Source organism: Patiria miniata, unplaced genomic scaffold, assembly GCF_015706575.1.
Source record: "Patiria miniata isolate m_02_andy unplaced genomic scaffold, ASM1570657v1 HiC_scaffold_29, whole genome shotgun sequence".
NCBI lineage: Eukaryota > Metazoa > Echinodermata > Asteroidea > Valvatida > Asterinidae > Patiria > Patiria miniata.
In genome coordinates this window covers 1033462-1046978 of record NW_024037068.1, presented here as the reverse complement: position 1 = coordinate 1046978, position 13517 = coordinate 1033462, and the positions used below count along the sequence as shown (strand labels likewise).

General features: G+C 39.4%; 1 protein-coding gene across 1 annotated transcript; it reads right to left on the bottom strand.

The window, feature by feature from the left end:
- Positions 1-298: 298 nt before the first annotated feature.
- LOC119735608 lies at positions 299-7820 on the bottom strand. The gene is made up of 6 exons (XM_038209374.1): positions 7441-7820; positions 6010-6114; positions 4568-4702; positions 3261-3458; positions 1274-1348; positions 299-738 (listed from the first exon to the last, which is right to left on the bottom strand). The coding sequence occupies exons 1-6, from the start codon at positions 7463-7465 to the stop codon at positions 659-661; spliced, it is 618 nt and encodes a 205-aa protein (XP_038065302.1). The 5' UTR covers positions 7466-7820; the 3' UTR covers positions 299-658.
- Between the last annotated feature and the right edge of the window lie 5697 nt (positions 7821-13517).

Below are 13517 nucleotides of genomic sequence, written 5' to 3'. Positions count from 1 at the left end.
CGCTGCAACTTTATGATAGAGTAACATCACAGTAGTGTGTGTATATGCATAGTATTTTTTTTTCCAAATATTCATAAATAAGTGGCAAAAAGCTATTCGAATATTCAGTCGATGATCGAATATTCGAAATATTCAGGACAACCCTAATTTCAAGCATTATTCCTTTTTACCTTCAGGTAGGCATATATCGCTGCACTGTGCTTTTTAAGCACAATGCTGTGATAGTGGCTAGGTGTTATTAGAGCTTACTACACTTGTAACAGAAACATGAACATTGCGCAATCTATATCTACTGCACATGAATTCTAGACCTACATGTACATGCTTCAGTAAGACAGGCATTTACCAAGAACCAAAAACTGTTAACATCATAAAGAATTATGTCAACTTCCAGGTATGCATAAACTGTGTAAAATCCAAGCAAGCTTTTTATTTTGGTATTTTGTTTCTAATGATTTACTGAGTTGTTTGGCGCACAGCTGCACAATGAATTGAAGGAACATTAACTTTTCTTATTTTATTCACAATATTTTGTCCACCATAATCCCTTTGTTAAAACTGTCAACTTATTTTTACAGTACGTAATTTGGCAGAAAGTTGGGTGGTATCCCACGCTGTCTTCCTCATCTTAGTACAGTTGAGACAGATTTGATCAAACCTAGACAGATGATTCCTGAGGGCGGCCTGTCATCGGATGAGTCTCCTCTGGGGGCTGTGTTTCTTGTGTACCCCCGGGTGCTAGTAAATAACGTAAAAGAAAATAAAAGCACACACACACATGTTGAATTCAGCCTACTCTCACTTCTTTTGCACTTATTAGATGGTTATGCGCATGTTGTTTTCACAACTTTCTATCTAGAAAAAAAAAAAGCCAAGGGCAGTTCGGTACATTTGGACGTACATGTCAGACACTTTAATGAGCTGCTGTTGAAAAAGTGAATGTGATACATCACCTAATATGTGACATCCAATGGGTAAAAAAAACTATTACAAACCAAACTAAGGTACCACCACCTCAACGACCTTGTACATGTACATCATGTGGTTGGACGTATGTTAGATTTCCCACAAAACAAAGCAAAAAAAGCACATGACTCAAGCACTATTTTGCATCTTCCCTCAACATGCTCAAGGGGCAAATGAAAGACAATCTGCAGCATGCCACAAGTTCACAGGGTTGAACTTTCATTGGATGCAACACACATATCTCAGAACAACAACAAAACAATGGTGTAAATTAAGATATTGGAAATTATTCAGTCATCAATATCACCTTTTTTACAGCGACAACATTTCAACACTGCATACAGGACTGCAATCCCAAGAATGGTACCTCCAACGCTCACTCCTGTTTGAAAAAAAAAGGAGGCAAAAGTATGCACACTGAGAAAACAAAATGTCAAAGACAAGTTGACTTGGTGAGATTGTGAAACCATCAGTCAACAAAAGTTCAATTCAAATATGTGTTGAATCAATGCTGTTACTTTCACTTTGCATGTTAGATTTTACTATAATTCCGGAAATCTCTGTGTGTCTGTCTGTCTGTACTCCGATTATCTCCAGAACCGGGCACTGTATGAAGTTGAAAATTGTGAATGTGCAGTGCCAAGTTTGAAGTTGTTTGGATGATGGGTTTTCAAAAAAGCTGCAAAATATGCGTCATTTTCGGAGGCCTAGATCATACAAACATGTATACAGACCTGCCACACACTGCTGCACATTTTGAACGGGAGCTGCACTTTACCGCGCCACAGGTATGTCAGGTTAACACAAGTGGAAAAAGTGGTTGACTGAATGGGCTTGACCATTTCTTGAAGGAGGAAGATGGTGAGGTGGGCCTCAGCCATTTTTTGAAGGGGAGCATCACGGAACGGTAAGGTGTAGATACGGCGCACTGTTTTAGGGGGAACTGCACTCTATACCGCCACGTTGTAGGTCTAACGCAGTCCAAGCAATTTGGCGGATCAGAACGGGCACATTTAGAACAGGAACTTCACTAGTATATGCAATGTCAGATGCCACAGGTTAGATTCTTGTGTTATAAACAACCTCTGATTCCACTTTCATCCTAAATAAGTAAATTTGGCATTTCGTTCCCGCTCATTGATGTAGTTGAGGTCAAAGGTCATTCGAGATAGAGATGATGCACAAGTACACGTTAAATGTGGCACTAACAGATGACAATGGCAGAAAGAACCTTCAAAAACAAATGCAGGTTTTGGTTTATTTATGATTATCCCAAATGACCTTTGACCTCCTACATTAAGTTGCAATACCGAATCTTTGGTCGCCCGTAAACAGGGTTAATCTTAACGAGGGCTAATCTTCACAAAATTTTGTGAAAAAAACCAGGCGCGCAAAGCATTGTGAGGAACTAATTGCCACATCCATTGCATGTACGTTCTGTGCACACATATCATACACAGGTCGAAGGGTTGACCCTAGCCCAACTGCCTCTGGCCGTACACTATCCCAAGCTCTTGTAATACGGTCAGAGTGGCATTGCTCCCCTACACACTGAAAAGTGATGTAGCGATTTTGCTACCAGGACAAAAATGTCCAAAGTTAGGGTACCTATCATAGAGGAACTCATACCTGTTCGAAAACACGGTCTTTTATCTAGAAATCCTCATCCATCTTGCCAAAAAACGACAATCAGTTCATGACCTTGCGTTTGTATGGTCAGCCGCGCCGTGCGCCCGACGTAACACGAGGTCATGAACTATACAATGCATATATTCATAACCTTGCCCAAGCCCGCCTGCATAATGCATACATTACAACGCGTCCGACATTTGGAAATCCCATGTAGAGTGTTGACACATTTTTTGGACAATATTCGTGGAAGCTGAAGACTGATCATCGTTTTTTTGGCCAGATGGATGAAGATTTCTAGATATTAGGAACGTGCTTTCGAAAACGACTTCCTCTATGACTAGGATTAGGAACACTAACTTTGGAAATTTCTGTCCTGGATGAGAAGATAATCTCGATCAAAATCGGTAGCAAAATCGCTTCGGTGTGTAGGGGAGCAAAGTACTGCACTACAAGCGCTTGTGATAGTGTACAGCCAGAGGCAGTTGGGCTAGGTTGACCAGTGTTATTGTTCAAACAAATTCTATCCAATGAAGGCTTCAAGGAATTACATAATGCATAGATCTAGAAAAAAATAGCCTGTCCAGCGGCCTGTTGGGGCATTGAGTACGAGCGAATACTGAATCAGCTTAGGCTAAACAACTGAAATTGCAATATATTCCTACCTACGACAATCTTCCAGGTTGAGTTGCCCTCGTTGGTCTCGGCAGTGGATGTTGGCAGTGTTGGCAGTGTTGTTGTCATGAAAGTGGTCGACCCTGTTGATGTTGGCTCAATCATTGTCTCCATAGATGTCTGTGGGGATTCCTGCTGTGTAGTGCCAGTGACCAGAGCAGTGGTTTGGCAGTTCAGAATTCCAAAATCTAAACAAAAATAAGTTATTCAGGAATGCAAGAAATTGTAAAATGTTAGCATGAAACAGGGCTTGTGCAGGAAAACTATATAGTTTGTGAAATAATAAATGTAACCTGCAATTTTAACAGTTGGTTAATTTTACTGCAATCATAAGTTAACTGTAACTTTTTTAAACAATATTTGGGGTACATGTATATTTAGAGAGTAATTATAAAAATTGGGTGGGGGGCTAACCACCCTACAGATTGCCAAATGCATTGGCATTTTGTGCGTCAAATTTTCGTGACGCGCATCGGCTGCATTATATTTCGAAGAAACTTTGAGAAACACGCGCATAGGTTTAGAACATTTTACACAATGGCGCATGCACTCTTGTTTTACTATACTCCTGAGGACAATGCTTTGTGTTTCCCTTTGTCCCTGTAATATAACACTCTCCCATAGACTAAGCACACAAACCTACTTCAGGGGACCGTTTTCAACAAAAGACCCAACTCCCGAGGACTGAAAGGATCTATTGTTCTCCCTTTGTGTGTCCGTCATCCGAGGCTATGTAGAACACGTACATATATGCACCTGATGGTGTTGAATACGCAGACTTAACTTTGTAATTTTCTACAAAGATGGCGTCCTTTGAGAGGGGCCTATTGTGAAGAATGCAGCTACAATGTGGTCTAGCCGAAGCCCGAAGGCACATAAAGGTTCCTTAGGCAGTCGCCATACATGCACGACCCATGTTTGACCACGGAACACAGCCAGACATCGAAAGTGTTGATTTTTGCAGGAGGATAACCGGAAAGCCCGTAGAAAAACCCTCGTGGCACAGGCGAGAATCAACAAATGTGGTCCGAGCCGGGAATCGAACCCGGGCCACAGTGGTGATCGACAGGCAACACTTTACGCACAAGCCACCCATGCCACCCTATAAACATGCACGTTGTTTACGGTGTGATATAATAAAAGTAAAGTTCTGTAATTTTGGCATGAAATTCTCCAATAGTAGGTCTTGCAACCCAGTACATGTCTTTCAAATGATGAACTGAAACTTACAATCTGGAGTGGTTCTTGCCTGGATAAGTGTTTGCTTTGTTTAACCATTGCGAAAGGCGAGACCTACCTACGCACTTCACACAGTGCGGATTCGTTGCAATGTAACCACACTCGCAGGTGCGGCATGATTCACACGTCCCCAGTACCTCCTCATATACGTAATTGGAACCAAACTTGGAAAAACATCTTTTGTCTTCATCACCTACAGTTCCATTCAGGGGTAAAAAACAAGGAAAAAAATTAATACGACAAAAATTTGGTGAGTGAAGTTTACATGTACATACACCAATGTAGTAACAGAATAACATTTAAAAAACCATCCACTTCTTAAATTGTACAACTTGCAATGTGTTAAACGCCTCAAAATACAAAAAAAAAAAAAATATGACTAGCACTATCAGTATCAAATGAACAGAGATAAACAATGTGACCCACACAACAATATGAGCATGATAAGTCTGATGTTTTTTATAGAATTGATAACTTTTATATTTGGATTCTCCGGAACAACAACATTCTGATGGCAGGCCTACATGTAACTGAGTTCAGAAAAGGAAATACATTGTACATACATGTACAAATGTAGACTGCAGTTAAATTTTGAGAAAATGACAATGTTAAAAAATACCGCCTTTGTAGTCCATGCTAGTTGATGAAAAGTCCTTATTTAAATCGGGTGGTACAAAAAGTATCACACTTCAAATGTTGGCTTTGCCTCTCTGTACTGCAAAATGGCTTCTTCATTTATATTTTATTTCATTTAATGATTTTTTTTTTCATTTAGTGGTGACAAGTCAGGTCACATACATGTACCGGTATAATACTGTGCATTTAACAAGTTTTTGAAGTAAGGCAAAAAAAAAAAGTCAATTTTAATCATGTGCGTCAACCTTTTTTTTCTTCAAATTAACACGGAAGCTACAACAGTGCTCTCTTTTGCCGCACCTCCTCAAATTCTTGTACCAAGGCGCACCAAGAAATGGGGAAATTGCACCAAGGCAAATGATAAAGGGCACCAAGGCAAATTATGGAGGACACCAATGTATAATGAGGACACAAAAAAGCAAAATAGTACCCACCTTGTCTGTACAATTCAAGCTTGAAAAGAAAAAAAAAAACCACCAAAAAAAAAACGCGTCGCCGCATCGATTCCAGAACTTCGGTCTGACCAGAGACCGATTATTTTGTTTTTGGCCGAAACAAAAATATTTTTAAAAACTGTGGAATGAAATATGGAAGATTTCCCTGAAGGTCACTCAACACCCTGTGTACAAACCCTATGAGATTGGACTGAAAAATTCTAAGTGTTTTCTAAGAAAATGCTTATATTTTCTCACTGCTCAAATTTACTTTGATGACATGAAATTGCTATCTGGGGGCTTGTTAGTCAATACAGAGGAAAATTAGTGAACTTCGTATATATGGAAATCTTTCCTGAAATATATATGAACATCTGAGGATCCTTTTTTTCCAAGTTCATTACGGGCCTTCTTTACACTGGTTACTTACTTGGTTCATTTTGATTTGAAACAGGCAGCGACGTAGACTGTAGAAAACAGGCACAGAATACCAGCCACCACAGCCATGAGGGGGGACGGCTGTGGCAAATCCAAACTGAATGAAAACAAGAGGGAAGAAACATTTCTCTCAATTCACTAAGATCTTACACAAGCAAAGTACAAGTATGATGATTCATATGTAATGCCAAACAAAAAAGGAAGTATGAAATACAGTGTATGAATTATGCCATTGACCTCATCAATCATCAGCCTACATTCACGACATTAGCCTATCCCGATTTGTTATAGTGGTGTTCCCTAACATGGCGCACTTTGACGTTTACCCTGACTTTCCACATCAGTGTTGCTAAACTTCGGTAACCCTTATCTTTAGGACACCTCTATTTTTACGAGTTCTGTTGAAAACTGACTTTTGCAGATGACTGTCCAGTACCAAAGTGACTTTTGCATGCTAAAGCAGTCTTTTTTCTTCAGATAAATTCATGTTAGTTGTAATTTTGAAAGCACTTTCAAAGAAAATGTGACCTTTTTACCTTTTATTTTGCAGTTCGCCATTTGCTTTTTTAATATATTTTTTGGTTGTCATCATCGTCTTTTACCCCTCATAAATCAAAGCCCTGCCCTCTTTCTACAAAATTAAACCTGCTGATATTCAAGAAGGTGTCATTGCCAACTGTTCAAATGTGTCAAGAAATATCAGAATGTCTCCTTTGAGTGTCATTTAGTCAGCTGTTTTGGTGAGTCTTTTAACCTTATATAGGAACGGGGACCGAAAGGTAAGGATTACCCAAACTTCTTTGTTGACAAACTTCAAATTCATTCAGAGAAATACTGAAACCGTACCTTTAAATGTACCTTATTTAACCTCTGAGAACAATTTTGGTTTCATGAAATTTAATCTGAAATTCAAAAATTGTGGCGTCCGGAAATTGGGCACAAATCGGCTGAATTCTTATAAACAATTATCTCCACTTACATACCCAACTAGAAGTTTGTCAGAAAATTATTGACTATTTTTGGGGTCCTTCAAAAAGTTCACTGAGCTGTGCACTTCAAAATTAAATTGGAAAATAAAGGCAAAATAAAATGTTCTTCGTAATGGATGCCGTGGATAAACTCGTGATTTTTAGAACTTGATGGAAATTCACTTTCTGTGAAATTTCAGTTAAGAGCTCTAGCTAGGCATGCTAGGGCTAGGCGCTATGGCAAAAAATCAAAGGGGGGGGGGCCACGTTCATGACGTTAGCTGGTACGGTTCCGGTTAGGGGCCGCACCATGCACAGATTAGTAGTACATCAACAAAATTACTGTTCGAACAAGCCATTTCATTTTCAGGGAGAACAAAATCAACAAATCGTCCAAAATTTTTGAAAATTTCGTGGAATTACATACGTCTTAACTCTTACTTTACGCCACATACCTTTAACGGGGAGATCCACCATCATGTCAACTTCGTGCAAGAATAGCCTATAATCATGATAATACTAGGTCTAATAGTAATGTATTGATCTATTGATAATACACAAAAGTCAAAAGTCTTGGCCCACTTTTTGCAATGCAAAATTTAATCCAAGCTCGCGTCGCGTCGCGCCGCGCCGCAAATGAAAAACACGAAACGTCACACCAAAACCAGTAACTACTATTTACCTCCATGGATGCATGGTGTTACGAAATCGGTCGATTTCAGGATTGAGCAACACAACGAAGGGTCTTTCCCAATTCGATCATCGCGCCATTATTCGACTCGATATATGGGGCGCTTGAGGGCTATATTAACGAATGTCGGACACTTCGCCCCATTTCCACGTCGCCCCATGTCACTTCGCCCCTAACTACTTCGCCCCATCCCCACTTCGCCCCATTCCCACATCGCCCCCATCCCCACTTCGCCCCATTCCCACTTCGCCCCATTCCCACTTTGCCCCATCCCCACTTCGCCCCATCCCCACTTCGCCCCAGCCGTTACGTGCAAAAAAAATCTCATCTTTTTTTTTGGCTTAAAAAACAATTTCAACAGATTCACTAATTGCTAACCAACGGAAAGAATTAGCCCATCACCAAATGAACAATACGTACATAACCAACCTCTCAAGCTATAGGCTCTCCCCTACCGAGAAAAAAAGCTTTAAGTAAAAGATCAAACTTTAATTGTTCCCAACCCGGCTATACCAACCCGTCTCCCACTTATCTGAGAACGACAATACCTTTGACATCCTAATTTCACTGTTGGAGTAACCAATCTCATCTAAATGAAGTTGTAAGTGTCACATATTAGACAAATTTTGACGGAACATTTTCCTCAAGGCAGTGAGTTCCTTTTAACTCACTGACCCATACCTACGGATTCTTTTGAATCCAGCGGCTGATGATTTTATTAACAAGCCAATAGGAGAGGCGTCTCTGAATGGGATAGAGCCATCATTTCTCTCATCTGTGTCTCGATCCGTCTCGAGCACCTCATCAAAGAGTTTGTTTTTTTCTTAAGTTTCTAGAATTGGGAGCATTTATTATCTGGGGTCTTTGGCAGTTTATTTGGTCTGCACCCCTAGCCTTCACCTTTTTCATACTACTGGGGCGAAGTGGGGATGGGGCGAAGTGGGGATGGGACGAAGCGGGGATGGGGCGAAGTGGGGATGGGGCGAAGCGGAGATGGGGCGATGTGGGGATGGGGCGAAGTGGGGATGGGGCGAAGTGGTTAGGGGCGAAGTGACATGGGGCGACGTGGAAATGGGGCGAAGCGTCCGACACCCATATTAACTATAGCCCAATAAGCAAAATCTGCTGGCGTACGCCTGTCTAGCAGGGTGACCGTTTTAGCCGATTTTCGGCTAACTTTGACAGATTAAAAAAAAAAAACCACGAGTTTGACAGAAAATTTGAAAGTATGGATTTTTTGGCAGATTTCTGGCAGAATTCATCAAAAATTGTTTATATTTGACAGAAAATCAGCAAATTTGAACAAAAAAGTGTACATTTGTTTTAAAAAAGCTTCAATCCTTTCAAACAAACCCTTGAATAATGGGAGAGGTTGGCTGAGGTTCACTGGGAAACGGACGAAGGCTGGACTCCGCGTTTTGCCCGAAATTTTCCAATAATTTCACAACATCTTTATTTGACTACATTATTTATTATGTAATTTGAATCTTTATTAAGGCAATACTACCAATCTGCATGTGATTTTAAGTGTTTATAGTGTATTTTGAGTAATTAATTCTGGGGAATTTGGCAGATTTTTGATAAATCTGACAGACTTTTGATGTGCATTTAGCAGAATTTGGCTCTGACCTTACGGTCACTCTGCTGTCTAGTACTAGGTCCAATGGCTTGGTTTAAATACATGTAATTGAACTTGAAGCTGGTTCAGAACAAATCGGCAACATTTTGTCTTAGATTTTTTTTTATTCTGCTAGATATTCAGCTCATTTCATGATAATTTATTATTAATATAAAAAATGGAGTGCATAACTTGGCGATACTTTCTAAGCTCAAAGTGATAGTTTTTTAGTGGTGTTCAGTGTTTCAAACAAGCAAGGGCGGATCATATCCACAGAGGTTACTGCCGGGGGAGCCGTCATTGCAGGGGGAGGGGACGGACGAAAGGACTCAAGTGAAAAATGACCTCATTTGAGAAAATTTCGGTCAGTGCAGGCTTTCTTTCGCCGATTTGCGAAAAACATTTTTGTTTTGTTTTGATTTTTTTCTTTCATATCCCTACTTTTTGTTCCCTCCAAATCACATAGACATTGTACGTAGGCTATACACGTCTTTTTCGGGCCGCTCTGACCTTTGGCATTCATCTTGTCATACATCATTCAAAGTCAGCATAATATGTCTGTATCAGCATGCGAGCCATATATAGCTTATGGGAATTTGAAGGAAGTACAAACGAGGTTTAGACAAATTAGTTCACGAAGGACTTCTTGTTAAAAATCTACAGGTTTCCCTACTTGCACCGTCCCTCAAATTTCATGATTGGACAAACATTTCCATTATTTGGTTTGAAGAGTAGTTTTGTCACAATTAATCCCTTCTGGGGCCTTTATCATTCAGACATTTTTGCAACCGCGGTTATATATACGGGTGCTAGCGGGGGCTTTAGCCCCCCCCCCCCCACCAAAAAAAATTGTTTAGCCCCCCCCCCCTAAAAAATTCCATAAAAATTGCATTAGCAAAAACAAGGAATGTGACGTACATGCGAACGGTCTCCCCCTGAAGAAATAGTCGTGGGAGAGTGCACTTTGTTTTCTAATATAGTGTGCCTGATTGTAGGATTTTATTGGCGCTCCCCATTGAAAATATGGTACTAGCTCCCCCCCCCTCCCCCCACCTATTGATTTTCGGAGACCTAAGTGTCCGAAGAAAATAACCGGTCTACATTTCAGCACGCCATCCCTGAAAAAAATATCTGGATCCGCCCTGCTAGGCCCCCCCCAAAAAAAAATATTGGCTCTAGAACCGCGCCTGATGCATGTGCGAAAATTCCCCTATGTTGTAATCTGATATTGCGAAATGTCATAGCAAATTCAGCTTTTCTAGGTAAAGTGTTTAGTTATAACTAAATGCTTTTGTCCATTATATAGTTTCAAGGACTTTGTATTTCCATTGTTGAACTTGAGATCAGCGCACTATTCTATTTTTGTGTGTTGAATGTTTTTGAAGAGGTCGTGTTCTATTTTTGGTCCCACCTCTCCGCAATCGGATGTTGTATTGTGCATGATAAGAAGGAGTGACCAACCAAAAAAGAAAATAGGTACGGGTTTAAAACCAGATTGGAAACTAAACACTAATAACCACAATCTACCAACAGCAAATTCAATAAGTGGGCTGCTACACTATATTTTATTAGAATTATTGCACTATTCGCAAAGATAATGTGACTCTATAAATAGCAAGCGAACCGGCCAGGCTTATGAGAATTAGAAGGAAGTACAAACGAGGATTTGAAAAAAAAAGAGTTCAGGAAGGTTTGGTGGGGCAACGGGAGCTAAGTCATCCTCATGATAAAACCTATACAAGTTTGCAGGTTTATAGGCCTATATACAAACGTTTTCATGATTCGGTTCGATTGTTTCTAATTTTAGTCCAAATTAATCCCTTGGGCCATGATAATTCAGACATTTTTACACTCCCCCCCCCAAAAAAGAACTTTAATATTTGATCAAAATAGTAGTTTAGTTTCCTTTCAATGTGAACTTTTGAAATTTCGGACCAAAGAGCAAATATTGAATCATGTAACTCTCTATACAAGACTACTGTATCTCGAAGAGTATACAAATAAAGTGCGGCCTTGGTACGTGTAAGCAGTAAATTGTGCATCTAAAAAGAATTGCTCAAGCATTTTTCTATACTTACGTTAACTTTTTACCATTAGGTGAAGTAACAAAAATGCATAAAATCATCTGAACTTTCCACACAATGGGGAAAAGGGAACACTTTGCGTGATGTTCATGTTTTTTCAATTTTCAAAATTGCCCCGATATGGGCTTATTCTCAAAAAATAACTTATAATAAACGTTGATGGTTGAGTGGGGATCGGGGAAAAGACATTTCATGCAATTTCTCTTACTTGACCTTCAATTATATTTCCAATAATAGGAAAAGAAATGCGACATTCTTGGAAGAATTAAAGTAATTAGTCAATTAAACTTGTACAAGAATTGCTCAAGCATTTATCTACACTATTTCCTCTTTAAAATGAAGGTGACGTTAAACAAAAATTGCACGAAATTATCTGGATTTTTCTTCAAGAGAAGAAGAAACGCATCATTTTTTATTGCTTGATGGTGAATTTGTACATATATTTTGGATTCAACTTGACCCAATATGGGCCAAGTATGAAGATATGTAGCTAAAAAAATGAAATATATTTTATATATAATAAAAGTGGTTGATGCAGAACTGGGAACCGGGGAAAAGACATTTCATGCAATATTTCTTACTTTACCTTGAATTATTCTTCCAAAAATTAATTGAAAAAATGCGGATGCAATATAATGCATTTATGGATGAATAAGGTCAGCAGCAAATAATGCATTCAAGAATTGCCCAAGCATTTATCTACACTATTTTTATTCTCAAAATGAAGCGAAGTAAGACAAAAAAATCTTGATTTTCCTTACAAGAGGAAAAGAGAACACATTTTTCCTTCTTTGCTTATAAAGTTTTTTTTGTTGGCCCAATATTGGCCAAGGATACATACATCAAGAAATAAAGCGAAAAATATATCATGAACGTAGTTGATGCAGAAACTTGGGGTCAGGGGAAAGACATTTCATGCAACATTCCTTACTTGACCTTGGACAATTCTTTAATACTTTAAAAGATAATTAAAAGAAATGTGATGACATACATGTACAAATGATGGTAAATCGAGAATATGCTGGGAAAAGTACAGGGATTTGGGGGGGGGGGTGTGCTTTGCCCCCCTCTGACAGAAATCCTGGAGACGCCCATGTACATGTACGGTGAATTCATGGAAGAATTAATAGAGGAAACTACACGTGAACAAAATACATGACACCAAATCATTATGTCTACAAGCAATGTACAAGCGCTATTCTCTCTTTTTTTTCCCCACGATGAATACAAAAAAATGACTTGAATATCTGCCCATACCTGTCTCCCCATAAAAAATGTGTCTTTTTTACTTCCTCATTCCAACTATTATTTTCCATTTTTTAATTCGACAAAAGCCATCGGCTGTTTTCTGATGTATGTTTTTGTTCCGAACAATATAGCTTATCTGAGCGCAAAAGTGTGTCTTTTTACTTCCTCATTCCAACTTTAATTTTCATTGTTTAATTCGACATGTTATTTAAAGCCATCGGCTGTTTTCTGATTATCTGAATATAGATTATCTGAGCGCAAATTTCCATTTTTTATGAGACAGTTTGAAGTTGCACGAATAATATTCGTGCAACTTCAAACTGTCTGCATGAAGACGAATATTCGGGCGCGGTTGTAGAACCAATATTTTTTTCTGGGGGGGGGGGGGGGGGGCTAGCACGGTGGATCAAAAATTTTTTTCAGGGAGGCGTGCTGAAATGTTGACCGGTTCTTTTTCCAGACACTTAGGCCTCCGAAAATCAATAGGGGGGGGGGGGGGGGGGGGGGCTCATGCCATATTTTCAATGGGGAGCGTCAATAAAATCCTAAAATCATTCACAATATATTAACTAATGCATCCTTGTCACGGCTATTTCTTCTTTAGGGGGAGACCGTTCGCATAAACAACCCAATCATTCTTTTTGCTAATGCATTTTTTTTATGGAATTTATTTTGGGGGGCTAGACAAAATTGGGGGGGGGGGGGGGCTACAGCCCCCCTACCACCCCCGTAGAACCGCGCCTGCGAATATTCATTGTCTTTTTTTTCAAATATCATTGCTTATTAGAAAAGAGGGTCATTCCATAAAACTGGGGTCCAAAAGTGTGTCTCTGTTACATCTGACCTGCTTAAATTACCACGCAAGTATCATTAAAATTGACTTCAAACTTT